Source organism: Podarcis cretensis (assembly GCF_951804945.1).
Source record: "Podarcis cretensis genome assembly, chromosome: 4".
NCBI lineage: Eukaryota > Metazoa > Chordata > Lepidosauria > Squamata > Lacertidae > Podarcis > Podarcis cretensis.
Window position 1 is genome coordinate 1696438 of NC_137173.1, and position 16670 is coordinate 1713107.

At 46.3% G+C, this 16670-nt stretch overlaps 1 protein-coding gene across 5 annotated transcripts in view; it reads left to right on the forward strand.

Annotated features, from left to right (window-relative positions):
- The window catches only part of LOC307214702 (uncharacterized protein), a 95059-nt gene that overhangs the window by 32001 nt on the left and 46388 nt on the right, over positions 1 to 16670 (forward strand). For 2 of the 5 annotated variants that reach the window (XM_079973611.1, XM_079973609.1), the window contains exon 2: positions 1789 to 2296. The exons of 1 other annotated variant lie outside the window; for it this stretch is intronic. In XM_079973611.1, coding sequence (XP_079829737.1) covers positions 1880 to 2296 — 417 coding nt within the window. In that variant the 5' untranslated portion in view covers positions 1789 to 1879. Of the gene's footprint in view, positions 1 to 1788; positions 2297 to 15269; positions 15332 to 15444; positions 15562 to 15958; positions 16004 to 16670 lie in introns of those variants that run through there. 2 more of the 5 variants (XM_079973616.1, XM_079973608.1) reach the window with 2 other exon arrangements.

Below are 16670 nucleotides of genomic sequence, written 5' to 3' on the forward strand. Positions count from 1 at the left end.
CTGCCGGTGCGGCTATATATTTCTCGATTTCTCCAATTTTATGGTCGGGGCACCTTGCGCAGTCCTGTTGTCTCTCGGTGTCTAATATTCTTTGCCTGGCCCAAGCCCAGACTTAGAAGGGCTTGAGGGGCAAAACCCAGTTTCTGGAGGGTGTTCAGGACTGCAGTCTGCCAGCCTGACTGGAATTGGTCGCAGACGTCAGTGGGGCTATCCCTCGGGGCAGCAGATTCAATGCCAGCCATTTGTAGATGGATGTTAGGCAGATGCTAGCCTCCACTCTCATCATCCCCGTTTCTCATCTAACCATGCATTTGAGACACATCTGGGCACTTGGAGGAGAGCTCTAAGAAGTCTAGATTGAACTCTCTCAAGGGGGGAGAAAGCCGAGGAAGGCGGGCGCAAAAAGGAACCATAAAGGAGTTGTGCCAAAGTTTTGGCCTTGTATAGTTTTCGAGCTGCGGGAATGAAGAAGCCCCCTTGTGCTCTGAAATATTTAAGGATACAATTTGCGGGTTTTTCCGCTGAACTCCCGATAGAGTTTATGTGTAGTTTGTTGGCTCCTGAGGTCTGTACCACCATTCCTAGATACTTGTAGTTTGAGACTTGTTTTAATTTATGGCCTTGGAGTTCCCAGCTTTTAAGCTTTGGTTTTGCCCCAAAAGCGAGTATCTTAGTCTTTTGATAGTTGATTTTGAGACATTCAAATTGACAGTTTGCTGCGAGCTTTCCTAGTGCCCTTTTGAGTCCAGTGGGGGTTCTAGATAGAATTACTGCATCGTCGGCACATAGCAGGACCGAAATATGCCGATTTGCGAGCTTTGGAGGGTGGAGTTCTGAGTCATGGAGTGCAGATACTAAATTATTTAGATAGAAATTGAATAGTAGAGGGGCCAATAGGCACCCTTGCCTGACTCCTTTAGAGGTTTTAATAGGGTCCGTTAGGTGTCCTAGGCGGCTACACCTGACTCTTAAGAGCCGTGTTTGCGCGCAGTGCCTGAATTAAGAGCAGAAGCTCTTAATTCTATGTAGGTACCCTGTAGTCTGTCCCAGAGTCTGGTTCTGGAGACTGTATCAAAGGCTGCTTTTAGATCAACAAAGGCAGTGTATAGTGAGGCCGGCCTTTAGGAGAGCCATGTCACCTGGGTGCAGGATTCCAACCAATGGCTTCAAGCTACAAGAAAGGAGATTCGGACTCAACACACCTAGTCATTTTTCACTAGGAACCAATGACTCCCTTGTCAATCAGTTCTGATTTCATGCATTGACTGGAAGGAAGGAGCAACCAGGCTGATTCGCCTCACATTAATCTCTTCGCTTGCCTCCACATTTCCACAATCTCCCTTCTAGAGGCCTCCATCTCCTCCTCCTCCTCCTCCTCCTTTTTAGAAAGATAGCTCAGAGTCTGGGCTGTGGTGCAGTCCTACCCTGGTTCCCAGCAAGACTCATCCATGCTTGCTGAGGGAACCTTTTTCTTCTCCTGATACTGTACAACTTTTGTAACAGAACAATGTATTTGCTTTGTAGGCAAAACAAAATAAAAGAAAAAAAATTCCTTCCAGTAGCACCTTAAAGACCAACTAAGTTAGTTCTAGGTATGAGCTTTCGTGTGCATGCACACTTCTTCAGATACTTCTTCAGGTATCTGAAGAAGTGTGCATGCACACGAAAGCTCATGCCTAGAACTAACTTAGTTGGTCTTTAAGGTGCTACTGGAAGGAATTTTTTTTCTTTTATTTTGTTTTGACTATGGCAGACCAACACGGCTACCTACCTGTATTTTCTTTGTAGGATTTGCTAGAGCTTCTCATTTAGACGGACAGAACTTGGCAGAAGACCAAAGGGTTCCTTCCGATCTCTGAGAGACTTCCTGAGAGCACAGATGGATGAGCAAGACCCAGCTGGCTCTAGAGCAGGAAGAGGCCATGTCATCCAAACTGGGAGCAGTGGGGGATTCTGGGAAAACTCTGTGCAGAAGATCCTGGGTGAGGAGGACACCATCCGCTCAGAGGTGCAGAGCCAGCAGTTGAGGCAGTTCTGCTGCCAGGAGGCCAAAGTGCCCCGAAAGGTTTGCAGCCAACTCTACCACCTTGATCATCAGTGGCTGAAGCCAGAAAGGCACACGAAAGCTGAGATGCTGGACCTGGTGATCTTGGAGCAGTTCCTGGCTGTCCTTCCACCAGAGATGGAGAGCTGGGTGAGGGACTGTGGAGCAGAGACCAGTTCCCAGGCGGTGGCCCTGGCCGAAGGTTTCCTCCTGAGTCAGGCAGAGGACAGAAAGCAGGCAGAGAGAAAGCAGGTGAGAGAGAGACTTTCCTCTGGATACTCCCAAGGGGCTCCAAACAGGACAGAGAACATCCAAAAATGGTCTGCTGGTGGCCCATCCTTTTTCTGGGAATGAGATCTAACACCCTTAAAACTTCTGTCTTTGTCATTCTCTTTCTAACATTTCTCGCCATTCATTCTCTGTATTGAATCCTTGTTACTCTTTCAGAAAAGGGAACATTTTGCAGAAATGGACATGGATTCCTGTGAGGCAGAGAGGCCTCCGTTGGACACCAGAGAGAGGCCACTGGGTAAGGAGGAAGGTGGCTTTTCTCCATTTGGTCTTGTTCTGTTGGTTTTCCAACTCATCTGAGGGTTCTTTTCTTCTTGGTTTTTTTTTGGGGGGGTGGGGGTTGGGAACAAGGGTTCAGAGGAGGGGAGATGTATTTCTGCACACCTAACATGAAATGGGCACAAACCTTCAACTGTGCTCAGCAGGTAAGGTTTCCTCAAAGCCCATCAGTAGTTAGAGATGCCCTGTTTCCCCTGTGAGAGAAGCAGGCACTCCTAGCATCCTGATTACCTTTTTTTCTTTTGCAGGTGAAAGAATGATGCCAGCAAGACCTCCTGATCCGCCTTTTCATGGGGGCAGAAGAGAAGCAGTGGCAGTGGAACCAGATCAGGTATGGGGCAGCTGCCTTGTGGGGACAGAGGCCGAGGGATGGAGCAATGTCATGGACTGGTTGGGCACAGAGGAATGGTGGGAGGAAGCAGCCAGGGAACCAGGAAGGGAAGATGGCTCAGAGCCCAAGGAGTGAAGGTGGAGAAAGGATGGGTGGTCAAAGGGAGAAGCTTGTGAAGAGGTGTCAGAAGGTGAAGGGGTAACAGGGCTTAGTGAGCTGGGAGACTCTGTGGCAGAATGCAGTGCAGAACCAGAGGCAGAAGAGGAAGGAGGCGAGTGGGAGGAGGGAGGTTGAGAGGCAGAGGTGAGTCAGGAGGAGGAGGAGCCACCGGGGGCTCCCTCTCCTTCTGCCAGAATCCACCCTCCCTGCTTGTCTCTCAGAGCCAAGAGAGGTCTAACATGGAGGAGCAAAGGCAGGCTGCACACTGGCACACTGTTCAATCGCTTGCCAGAAACCCCAGAGAGGAGGGGACTTGGAAAGCTGTGGGGAGCCGGGGGACTTCACTCTCAGCAACTGCTTTTGTGGAGGAAGAGGCTCAGGGAATGAGCTGCTGTTCTCATGAAGCCCGAAACTCAGCCAAGTCTGTGAACATTGTCTTCTTGCTAAGAAAGAGTTAACTCCAGCTGTGAACTGTGGGATTTCCTGCCCAGATAACTCTGTGACACCAGCCTTCTGAATGTTGACAGTAGGATTCCTCTGTAGTTGCAGTTTCCATGGAATCCTAGAGTTGAAAGAGACCCCAAGGGTCATCAAGTCCCACCCCCTGCATTGCAGGAATCTCAGCTAGATCCTCCAAGACAGATGGCCATCCAAACTAGGCTTCTTGTATTTCTATATTCATCAATGAATTTTAAAATAGGCTTCAAAGCAGCGGACAGACGATAACAAATAGTGTCCAGGATTCACCTAGCCAGCCCCATCTGCTGCAAAATGGGGCCTGCCCCCCACTCCTCCCCCTCTCCATGCGCCCATGAACCCCTTGAATTTGGCTCTAGGGCATTGGGAGGGAACCTCCCCAGAACATCACACGAGGAGAGGAGAAAGTGGATCCTTGCACTGGGGAAACTGGGATGCTTGCGTAGGCAGAATAACGTAAACATAAGCTGGAGTACCACCTATTTGCACAAAGACGAATACCCACAGTTAAAATGCAGAATAAAAGAATTAAATTAAAGCTTTAAAATAGGTGCCCATAATTAAAATGTGCAGCAAAGCAATGCTATTGAAATAACACAGCAATTAACAGGAAGGAAATAACAGAGCATTGTGTAGCAGATCATATTTCTGCTGTCTCAGAGGAGGAAATTTCCCTTTTTCTTTTAGGGTCCAGTGTGCTTTGAAGATGTTGCTGTTCGTTTCACGGACGAGGAGTGGGAGTTGCTGGATCCTGACCAAAGAGGTCTGCATAAGGACGTCATGGAGGAGAATCGGGGGATCGTGGCCTCTCTTGGTAAGCCTCCGTGTGGGATCGTCCTATCTGCCAGGAAATTCAAAAAATACCTCTACGTGACAAACCTCATATATTTTCACAGTGCCCCCTACAACACCTGGGAACCTAACACCCCCACAAGAAATAGTAGATTACAGTTTTTTCAGTGAACAATCTTCCTCCAGTTCTGCCTCCTTCTACCACAGTTGGGCTGATCTGAACTGCCCAGGCATCTTAAATGTTGGCTTCAGAATTGTTAGAATAGATAAGTAGCTTCTGTCAGGATTTCTTTTTTTGTTTTTGCTGCTGTCAGTCTTGGGTTGACTAGAGAGACGACTGACATTGGAGATGGAGGGGATGCCATGACTGGGCCAAACAACATCTGCCCCAGAGAAGAGCCAGGCTGATTGAATCTCAGGTAGTACTAGCAATGATAATAATAGCAATAATAATAATTTTTATTTATACCCTGACCATCTGGTTGGGTTGCCCCAGCCAATCTGGGAAGCTTCCAACACATATACAGTGGTATCTCTGGTTGCGAATGGGATACGTTTCGGAGGTCCACCCAGATCCCGAGGTTTTCGCAACCCAAGGGTCACTGCGAATGGATTTATCGCTTTCATAAGCTGATGTTTATATAATCCGAGGGTTACGTAACACGAGGTGCTACTGTATAAACACGAAACAGTAATAATAACAACAATCTAATCCAATGAAAAAAGTACAAATATTTGTGGTATGGCAAGGTTAAAGTACACAAGGCTTTTAAAAACCATATTGTCAGGAAAGCATTGTTTAATGTATGGTCGAGATATAAAGACTTTTTGGAAAGTAAAACCCCAAGGTGGCTTTCACCTATGGAAGCGAAAGCTTTGAAAAAACTTAATATGGAGATTAAATGGCCAAAGAATTGGGAAATTTTGGGACAGGAAGGTGACAAATTAAAACTGCAGAGTTACAAGAAGCTTAAAGATAAGGTGCGAGACTGGCTACATTATTTTCAAAAAAGAGAGGCCTATAACCAGGATAAAAAAGTGGGTTTCCAGGTAGAAAAATCAAAGTTAGAGACAGAATTGTTAGAACCCAATGCTAAGATATTATCAAGAATGTATAATTTGCTGTTGAAATGGAACACTGAGGAAGAAACGGTAAAATCTGCTATGATAAAATGGGCACAAGATATAGGATATAACATTATGTTTGCTGACTGGGAAAAGTTGTGGACCACCGGGATTAAATTTATGGCATGTAATGCCCTAAGAGAGAACATTATGAAAATGATGTATAGGTGGTACATGACCCCAGTCAAGCTAGCAAAAATATATCATTTGCCCAATAACAAATGTTGGAAATGTAAAGAAACAGAAGGTACATTCTTTCACCTTTGGTGGACGTGCCCAAGGATCAAGGCTTTCTGGGAGATGATATATAATGAACTAAAAAAGGTGCTTAAGTACACTTTCCCAAAGAAACCAGAGGCCTTTCTCCTGGGCATAGTCGGCCAATTGGTGTTAAAGAAGGATAGAATTTTTTTTTTATGTACGCAACAGCAGCAGCAAGAATACTCATCGCAAAGCATTGGAAGACACAAGATCTATCCACTCTGGAAGAATGGCAGATGCAAGTAATAGAATATATGGAGATGGCGGAAATGACTGGCAGAATCCGAGACCAGTCGGTGGAAGAAGATTTAAAAGTTTAATAAATTGGAATAAATTTAAAAGTTATTTGCAGAAATATTGCAAAATTTTTGAATGTTAATGGCATTGAAATGAACTGAAGGGGTTCTAGCAACGAGGTTAAAAATAAGATGGGATGGATAATTAGACAAATAAATTGGATATGAATTTGCTGAATTAATTTTTAACAGGGATACAAAAAAGCGAGATGTGAGGAAGTCAAGAAGATAAGTGAATCAAAGATGAGAAGTAAAAAGAGGGATTTTTGTGTTTTTTCTTTTTTCTTAAAATGTGTTTTTTTTCTTTTTTGAAATTATTTTTTCCTTTTTCTTATGTATTTTATAATTTTGTATTTTTGTGTATTTGTTTTTCTTTCTCATGCTTGTTGTCTTTTCTAAAACTTAATAAAAATCTTTATAAAATAAAAAAAGTACAAAAAAATTACAAAAAGTAAAAAAATTATAAAATGAGTAACTTACTTCAAACAAAGCAGCATTCAACCAATGATTAGAATCCAATAATAAATACATTGGTTTATTACAAATAACAAAGGTAATGAGCACTGCCTTCTCTACAACAAATTTAATGAACATTATTCCCTAACTGGGGGCTCCATTTGTTCCTGAGGCTCTAATCCCTTTTTCTCTCCATTGCAGATGGTGATGAATTGGAAAGCAAGAACAAAGGTGACCACAACACAATCTGCAGAGTGGAGAAGGCACGTAAAAATTTGGAATGTGGAAACAGCTGCAGTCAGAGCTCCCATTCCAGTTCCCATCAACGAAATCTCATTGGAAAGAAACCCTATCAGTGCATTGAATGTGGAAAGAGCTTCAGTCAGAGCTTCTCTCTCACTTCCCATCAAAGAATTCATACAGGGGAGAAACCCTATCAGTGTGTGGAATGTGGAAAGAGCTTCAGGAGCAGCTCCAATCTCACTTCCCATCAGAGAATTCATACAGGGGAGAAACCCTATCAGTGTGTGGAATGTGGAAAGAGCTTCAGTCACAGCCACAGTCTCACTAAACATCAAAGAATTCATACAGGGGAGAAACCCTATCAGTGTGTGGAATGTGGAAAAAGCTTTAGTACGAGCTCCGATCTCACTAGGCATCAGAGAATTGATAAAGGGGAGAAACCCTATCAGTGTATGGAATGTGGAAAGAGCTTCAGTATGAGCTCCTCTCTAACATCCCATCAAAGAATTCATACAGGGGAGAAACCCTATCAGTGTATGGAATGTGGAAAGAGCTTCAGTCACAGCCACAGTCTCACTGCCCATCAAAGAATTCATACAGGGGAGAAACCCTATCAGTGCGTGGAATGTGGAAAGAGCTTCAGTCACAGCCACAATCTCACTTCCCATCAAAGAATTCATACAGGGGAGAAACCCTATCAGTGTGTGGAATGTGGAAAGAGCTTCAGTCACAGCCACAGTCTCACTTCCCATCAAAGAATTCATACAGGGGAGAAACTCCAAGCTCACTTACCATCAAATAATTCATACAGGTGCATGGAATGTGGAAAGAGCTTCAGTAGAAGCTCCGATCTCACTAAACATCAAAGAATTCATACAGGGGAGAAACCCTATCAGTGTGTGGAATGTGGAAAGAGCTTCACTGATAGCTCCAATCTCACTTCCCATCAAAGAATTCATTCAGGGGAGAAACCCTATCTGTGCATGGAATGTGGTAAGAGCTTCAGTCATAAGTCCAGTCTCACTTACCATCAAAGAATTCATACAAGGGATAATCACGGAATTGTAGAATTTTCGAGCTTGAACTGATCCCTGGTGCAATCTATTTCACCCCTTGTGATGCTGGCATAGCAAGTAAAGCATCCAGGACAGATGACCATCCAACTTCATTTGAAAACCTCAAAGAATGGAAATTCCAGCACTCCCGAGGGACTACAATCCACTAACAGCTCTTGCTGTCAAAAAGTTCTTCCGCATGTTTAGTCTTTTTTTTAAAAAAATAAAACTTGAAGGCATTGGTTTGTGTTCTACCCTGTGGAGAAGGCGTCCTATTGGGAAGACCCAGTTCTCTGAGTGCATGTTCTGGAAGTTGGGCAATAGGGGCAGTACAGGATGTTCACCTGGAGACACCTAGTTTGGTTGTCCCAGGGGATTTTAACATCCACGCCGACACGACCTTACAAGGGGCCACTTGGGACTTCGTGGAAAGTATAGCCTCCATGGGGCTTTCCCTGAATATGTTTGGCCCAACTCATAGCCGTGGACATGCCTTAGACCTGGTGTTCACCTCTATGGATGTTGGTGATCTGACACTAAGTAAAAGCGAAACTAAAGAAGTGCCATGGTCAGATCACTTCCTGGTGCAACTGGACTTCTCCGCGAACCATCCCCTCCTGCAGGGAGGTGGGACCGATTCACATGGTCAGCCCCTTAATGGATCCAAAAGGTTTCCAGAGAGCGGTAGGGGATGTTTTATCCCATGTTGATGGCCTTTCAGCTGATTCCTGGTGGCCCGCTGAAATGTGGAGTTAACCAGGGCTATTGACTGTTTGGCTCCAAAGCGCCCTCTACAATTGCATGGAGCCCGGACAGCCCCGTGGTTTTCTTCGGAGTTGAGGGTGATGAAACAATCGCTGAGATGGCTAGAGCGCCGGCGGCGGATAATCCATTCTGAAGCTGACCGGATACGGGTTAGAGCTCAATGTCGAGCCTACCAAGTGGTGATAGCTACGGCCAAGAAGACTTTCTTCACCGCCTCTATTACATCTGCGGAAAACAGCAGCAGGAGACTCTTTCAGGTGGTTCACAATTTAGCAGTACCACCTGCTCCATTAGGGTCCAGTACAGGTCACATGATCTCCTGCAATGATTTTGCAAAGTTTTTTGCAGACAAAGTCGCTCCGATTCGAGAAGATGTAGACTCCACCGTGGGAGGAGAGTGCTAGAGTCCTGTCTAGTCAAGTTGTGTGGGATCAATTCCAATCTGTTACCCCCGAGGATGTGGACAGGCTGCTTGGACGAGTGAAACCAACCACTTGTCTCCTTGATCCTTGCCCATCCTGGCTTATAAAAGCTAGCCGGGAAGGGCTGGGCCATGGGCTTCGTGGGGTGGTGAAAGCTTCCCTCTGTGAGGGAGCCTTCCCGGACCCATCTTTAGATGCGGCCACGATGGCCAAATATCGCCCAGTCTCAAATCCTCCATTCTTGGGCAAGGTGATTGAGCGAGTGTTTGCTGAACAACTCCAGGCACGCCTGGAGGAAGCGGACCATTTGGATCCCTTCCAGACGGGATTCAGGCCTCAACATGGGACTTGAAATTGCCTTGGTCGCACTGGTTGATGATCTCCGGCTGGCTAGGGACAAAGGTGAGAGCTGTTTCCTAGTTCTGCTGGATCTCTCAGCGGCGTTTGATACCATCGACCATAACATCTTTCTGGACCGTCTTGAGGGGCTGGAAGCTGGGGGCACTGTCCTACAGTGGTTCCGCTCCTTCCCCCTGGGCTGTGTTCAGAAAGTGGTGGTGGGGGATGAGTGTTCAGAACCCTGGGCTCTCACTTGTGGGGTGCCTCAGGGATCCATCCTCTCCCCCATGCTTTTCAGCATCTACATGCAGCTGCTGGGAGAGATCATCAGGGGGTTTGGACTTGGTGTTCATCAGTATGCGGATGATACCCAGCTCTACCTCTCTTTCAAATCAGAACCAGTGAAGGCGGTGAAGGTCCTGTGTGAGTGTCTGGAGGCGGTTGGAGGATGGATGGCAGCTAACAGATTGAGGTTGAATCCTGACAAGACAGAAGTACTGTTTTTGGGGGACAGGAGGCGGGCAGGTGTGGAGGATTCCCTGGTCCTGAATGGGGTAACTGTGCCCCTGAAGGACCAGGTTTGCAGCCTGGGAGTCATTTTGGACTCATAGCTGTCCATGGAGGCACAGGTCAAATCTGTGTCCAGGGCAGCTGTTTACCAGCTCCATCTGGTACACAGGCTGAGACCCTATCTGCCTGTGGACTGCCTCGCCAGGGTGGTGCATGCTCTGCTCATCTCCCGCTTGGACTGCTGCAATGCGCTCTACATGGGGCTACCTTTGAAGTTCTACCCAGACACTGAGGTCCAGCACCGAGGGCCTTCTCGGGGTTACCTCACTGCGAGAAGCTAAGTTACAAGGAACCAGCCAGACGGCCTTCTCGGTAGTGGCGCCCTCCCTGTGGAACGGCCTCCCACCAGATGTCAAAGAGAACAACAACTACCAGACTTTTAGAAGACATCTGAAGGCAGCCCTGTTTAGGGGAGCTTTTAATGTTTGATGTATTAGTATTTTAATATTTTATTTGAAGCCGCCCTGAGTAGCGGGGGAATCCCAGCCAGATGGGCGGGCTATAAATAATAAATAATAATTATACTTATCATTTTATTTTCTTACTCCTGTAGTAACCTCTGTTATCCATCATTTGAGAACCACGATATTGTTCTCCCTTTGCTCTTCTTTCATTTTTATCATAGTCTTTGAACTCTAATAGTTTGAAGGAGCGAGGTTTTAATTTCATGAAGTGAGGCAGCTCATCCTCTATTAACAGTCGTAGCTGAGATAGGAAGACCATGCTGAGGGTCTGGAGAGAGTGTTCAGACGGGACTTAATCTGGAGGGAGAAGCTGTGGGAAGACTCTTCTTCTGGGGTCTCCTTCCATTTGGGAGGGGAGAGATTTTCTAGGAAAAGGAGATTTCTGAGTCAGTAAAAAGGACTCAGATGATCCCCTGGGTCTGGCATACAGAGGAAAATACCTCGGGAGTGGGACTGCTAAGAGAGAGGGGAACTGTGGAAAAGTGGCCCCTCGCTCACGGACCAAAGTATGAAGCCATGAAGGAAACTGGGCTGTTCTGTCATAACTAAGGAAGGGAATGAGAGAGAAGCAGCAGAAACAGAGTTCAGCCTTTTAGCATTTATTCTGGATACCTGAAGTGTAACAACAGATTTTGAGAGGAGGGAGTTTAAGAGAAGCTGTGCCTGTACAGTGGTACCTCGGGTTAAGTACTTAATTTGTTCTGGAGGTCTGTTCTTAACCTGAAACTGTTCTTAACCTGAAGCACCACTTTAGCGAATGGGGCCGCCGGAGCACGATTTCTGTTCTCATCCTGAAGCAAAGTTCTTAACCCGAGGTACCATTTCTGGGTTAGTGCAGTCTGTAGCCTGAAGCGTTTGTAAGCCAAGGTACCATTGTAGTACCTTGTTTAATCCTGTGACATTTAGCTGAAGTAATAAGTTAACGTCTACCTGACAGAGGCCTTCCAGAATCCGATTCAGAGCCAAATCATGTGGTTGCCGGACAGAAAGTAGATATCTTTAGAGAGATTCCACTGAAACTGAGACTTAGAAGAACCAAATATAGATATTTAACAATAGCACTCAGGAGAGCTGACATTAGATATAAATGGGAATTCCCAGAGGGCATTTCCTTTACATACACGAAAAGGAGATACAGGCTAACATCAGAATTTCAGAGAGTCCTTTGACAAATACAGGAGAGACTTAGATTCCAACTGCTGAAAGGCACATACGGTGTTCTGTTAGAATGGGAGACGAAAGGCGAAGAGGTAAAATCAGTTATGATTAAATGGGCACAAGATATAGGTTATAATATTATTGTGGAAGATTGGGAAAGGTTATGGAAAACCGATTTAAAATTCACAGAGTGTTCCTTGCTGAAAGAAAATTATATGAAGATGATGTATAGATGCTATATGACACCAATGCAGTTAGGAAGAATGAACGGGACTTTTTACCATATGTGGTAGGATTGTAATGAAATCAAAAAGTTTTGGGAAATGATACATAATGAGTTGAAGAAAATGTTCCAATTAACATTTGTTTCAAAACCTGAAGCATTCTTGTTAGGGATTGTAGGAAGAGACCTGCGAAGGAAACTGAAAAATATCTTTATGTATGCGACAACGATGGCAAGAGTCTTAACAGCACAAGCATGGAAGAATGAGGAAATCCTGACTAAAGAACTATGGCAAGAGAAATTGATGGAAATCACAGAATTGGCAAAATTGACACACAAACTACGTGACAAGGATAACTGTGGTTTTAAAGATGAATGGGAACCCTTTACAAAGTAATTACAGAAGCAACAAAATGAACTGGACTCCTTGGCAGGTTTTGAATAAACATTTACAAACTTTTTATTGATAACATTTAGATAGATAAATTAAGGATCTGTACAGTTTGGAAACATGCAGAAAATAACATATGTTGATAAACCAGAGAAAGGAGCTGAGGGGAGTCGGGGAGGGGAGGGGAGGGGGGTCAGGTTTTTTGGAGAGGGGGAAAATAAGGGGGGGGTGCAGGATGATATGTTTTTGGATAAAATGTTATGTTGAAATTACTAATAAAAATATTTTTAAAAAACATTTAGAAAGTGTGTGTGTGTGTTTTTACAATCAAGCAATGTATACATATTATGAAAATTACAATACATCATAACATCATATAACCTAATAAAGAGTTATAAAATTTTTCATAAAATAGCGCAATGTCTTTCAGGTTGTGTCTTCCTGGAGTTCCACACCTCTGCTGGGTGGAGAGGAAATGGTCTCTCCGCCTTCATCTCAGCTCCACAGCAGTTCTCTCAAAAAGACATGATGCTCCAGAAGCCCTTTATAACATAAAAACAGAATCAAACAAGGAACTTATGGTGCTGGGGAAATAGTAGTAGTCGTCGTAGTCGTCGTCATAGTAGTAGTAGTAGAAATATTTATTCAGTTTATATAACACCCTTTATCAGAATATCCCAGGGCGGTGTACAACATTAAAAGCACAATGCAGAACAACAATGATAAAAACATAATAAAAAGCATCCTGTGAGACCGCCTAGTAATGCAGCACTCCTTTTAAAACTTGAGGGAGACTCACTGCTCACCTGCTTTGAAGGCCACTATGGGGCTGTGGTGATTTATCCAAGGGAGGCTCCTCTGCTGGCCCTCCGAATATTCTGACATTGTCCACTCTTTCTCCTGTCACCCACAGCCATAGAATATGAAGAGAGTTGTCCTCCCAAACTCTGCCTACCCTTCAACATGTTGCTGAGGGAATTTGGGACCTGCGGCTTTTGGGGCCACGCTCCTGAATGAGTCACGTAAATCACGCAAGAGTAAGGACCCCCCAAAATGGGCGTCTTTGGGGGCCACAGTTTCATGGGAGCCAAAACAGGACATCCTGGGAGCCAATCAGAAGCCAGGGTGGCTTCTGGAATTGCAGGACGTCCCACTCAAAGCAGGACAGTTGACAGGTATGTGAAGACCGCCAAAGATGGAGAGTCCACAACCCATAGTGCAGGCATCCCCAAACTCGGCCCTCCAGATGTTTTGGGACTACAACTCCCATCATCCCTAGCTAACAGGACCAGTGGTCAGGGATGATGGGAACTGTAGTCCCAAAACATCTGGAGGTCCGAGTTTGCCTATGCCTGCCATAGTCAAGATGGCTGCCTTTCCCACTGGCTGAGATGCTTCTGCCCATTTCATCTGCTTAGCCAATCCAGATATTCACGACCAACAGGTGCCACCCCTGCCTCCAGCAACTCTCTCCCATGGTAATGGCTTGGCCAGGAGGTGGCTCCTGTTGTCACTTGTCTCCCCTTCTTCTCTCTGTGAGAAACCAGGGAACGGGAAGGGGAAAGAAACCAAGCTAGAAGATGATCACAGGTTGTTGGGTTTTTTTTGGGGGGGGGGCTTCTTAGCAGCCCTCTGTGACACCTTGACGGCTCTCCTATTGAAATATACTCTGAGTTGAGTGTGGATTTCATGCTCTTTATTCAGCGCATAGTTGTGAGGAGGAATTGAAGTTCCCCAGGAATGTCTGTTTTATATTCATTATTTACACAATGGGCCCCCCGTGATTGGCTAATTCCAGGATTCACCTGCAGGCAAAATCACTTTTGTGACTTTTGTAATTTGTCCCCACAAAACACTTCATCACAGTTTCTTCCTATCTTCTCAAAGGGCCTTTACTGCATGATACCAAATGTAAGAATTCACTGATAAAGGTATCTATGTACTGGCTCACTGGGAAAACTTCAGAAATTCATATGGACATGTGAGCTCAGCTACTTAGCAGCCCCTCTACCTGAGTGATGATTCCTGGCATCCTGATACCTGAGTGCTGGACAGGTAGCCGTTCCCAAAATAACAAACCCAGACGAAACCAAAAGGGTGTGATTGACTTTGCTGGGAAACAGGGAAATGTAAATATCTCTATTGGTACACTCCATGCGTGTTTGCTGGAGGGCAAGGAGAACCATGGGGCAGGGTCCATGATGCTCAGATTACTGCCACCAGACCTCCCCTTACCATGATGTATGAGTAGTTTGGGGGGGTGTAACATGGGGATTAGCAGCTAATAAATGTTTGGGTTCTCTTTTGTTTGGGGCTTCCATCTTGTTCCACCTGGTGTCAGGTGGGAGTCCTGTCTCGACAGTCTTCAAGAAAGACCAAGCCTACTGGCTGCTGTTTTGCTCTGGTATTCCTGGCCGGTGTCCTTGTTTTTTGTCCAAGGGAAGCCTCAGATTTCTCCATTAACAAAACGTACCCAAAGCCTTCAAAATGTGCACTTTCTTGCATTTTGCAGCTCAGCAATGTGTAGTCCCAGGAGAGGCAGGGACAGCGTGTCTTCCAGTTCCCCCCTCAGCTGAGACCTGCCTGGATGGAGACCTGAGAGCCACCTCTCAATGTCTGGAGGGCTGACCCATGGAAGAGGGAGCCAGCTTGTTTTCTCCTGCCCTAGAGGGGAGCACCCAGAATAAGGGACCCAGAGGACCAGAAAGCAGTTTCTGCTGCCTAAAGAGCAGGAAGAACATTCTGAGGGGAAGAGCAGCAGAATCCCTTGGGAGATGGCGGACTCTCCTTCCTTGGAGGTTTTGAAGCAGAGGTTGGATTCCTGCCTTGCAGGGGGGCTGGAATAGATGACCCTCAGGGCTCCCTACTATCCCTCCCACTTTTCCCTGCAACCTCTTCCTCCAGTTTCTGGCCAAGGGAGGGAGCGGATCACAGACCAACCAAGAGCAAAAATAAAATGAGCATCTCTGGGATTGTGCAATGCAGGAGAGAAAAGGCAGAGAGGACTGAGCAGGGTGGACTCGGCTCTGCAAGGGTTAAAGGGAACTGAGCTGCATTCCTAGAGAGGACAGGAAGTAAAGGGGGGCCAGGTCCTCCAGAGGAAAATCCCCTCCCTCCCCTTCCTGCAAGGGGGGGCAGGGTTGCTTTCTGCTATTGCAAAGGCTGCATTGTTCTCTTCCAGGGGGATCTGGTGAGTCTCTTCCTCCCCCCCCCCGAGGGTGCAGTGGGGAGAGGGGGGGGGGTCCCAGGGCTGCAGCAGGGGAGGGTGGCTCAGGTGGGGAGGGCAGACCCCGGGAGCAGGGCGTCCTGCCAGGGAGGGACGGGGTTGCGCGAGGTTTGCAACTACAGTACTCTATATTCTGCATTTGTATAAAGACGCTGCTTACTCCTTTGGGAAGGGCAATCCTCTCCTGGGATCTGGTGAGTCGCCTCCCCCCCCCCGGAGGGTGCAGTGGGGGGAGAGTGGGGGTCCCAGGGCTGCAGCAGGAGAGGGTGGATCGTGGGGGGGGGGGGCGAGCCCCAGGGAGCAGGGGGTCCTGCCAGGGAGGGGCGAGGTGGCAGGAACTGTCTCCTTCCTTTAGATCTGTGGGGGGGGGGAGGGGAGGAGGTTCCCGCCCCCCTTCCAGAAAAATAATTATTCAGAGCCCCCTGGGAAATCTAGCAGATAGAAATCCGGCTTCTTTAAATAAGATTATCAGTAGGACTTCTGCTGTGTGTGACACGGGTCAGCGTCATTGCACAAGAGAGGAAACGTGTCTGAATGGTTGCTCCCAAACCTCTTTCTTTGTTTCCCTTCTTTCTTTCTCCCTATTGGCAGAGGAGGCCAGCCAAGCAGATCAAGCCAAGCTTTGTGAGGAGCTGGGTATGTTTACATGGAGAAGAGAGGAGACAGAGAGGAGACAGGAGAGCCATGTCAGATTAGATAATTTATTACGGTCAGAAACCAGCTTATAACACACACTTGGGGGTACAGTCACAGAAGTAAAACAGGCAATTTATGTACAACAACAAATTTAAAAACAATGTACACCAACAAACTATCCCAGGGAGTTGACTCAGAGTCACCCATGAAACCGAGTTTGGGGATTTTCATGACGGACTATTTTGAGTTGGGAGATAGTCTGCGCCTACAGTTGGGAGATGGTCTGTGCCCACAGATCTGAACACAGAATCTGGCCACCATCCAGGTCATCTTCTGATCTTTGCCTAACAGGAAAAGGTCTAATTTTTGCTTTTGTGGGAGGTCAGTGAGCCTCACCAGCAGCGGATCAATGGTCTTACTACGTGTCTCTTCGTAAAAGGGACGTGTAAGGAACAAGTGTTTTGGCTCCCTATCTCTCCCAATGGACAGGTGAAAAGTCTCTGAGCATACGGGACTTTTCTAAAGGCTCCATCCAGGACCAGCGATGGAAGAGCCGAGCTTCTGGCGAGTGTAAAGGCCCTTCTTGCATTTCTAGATGCGAGAAAGAAGAGATATTCTGCCGGTGTAGCAGTCCTGTTGTCTCTCGGTATCTAATATCCTTTTTCTG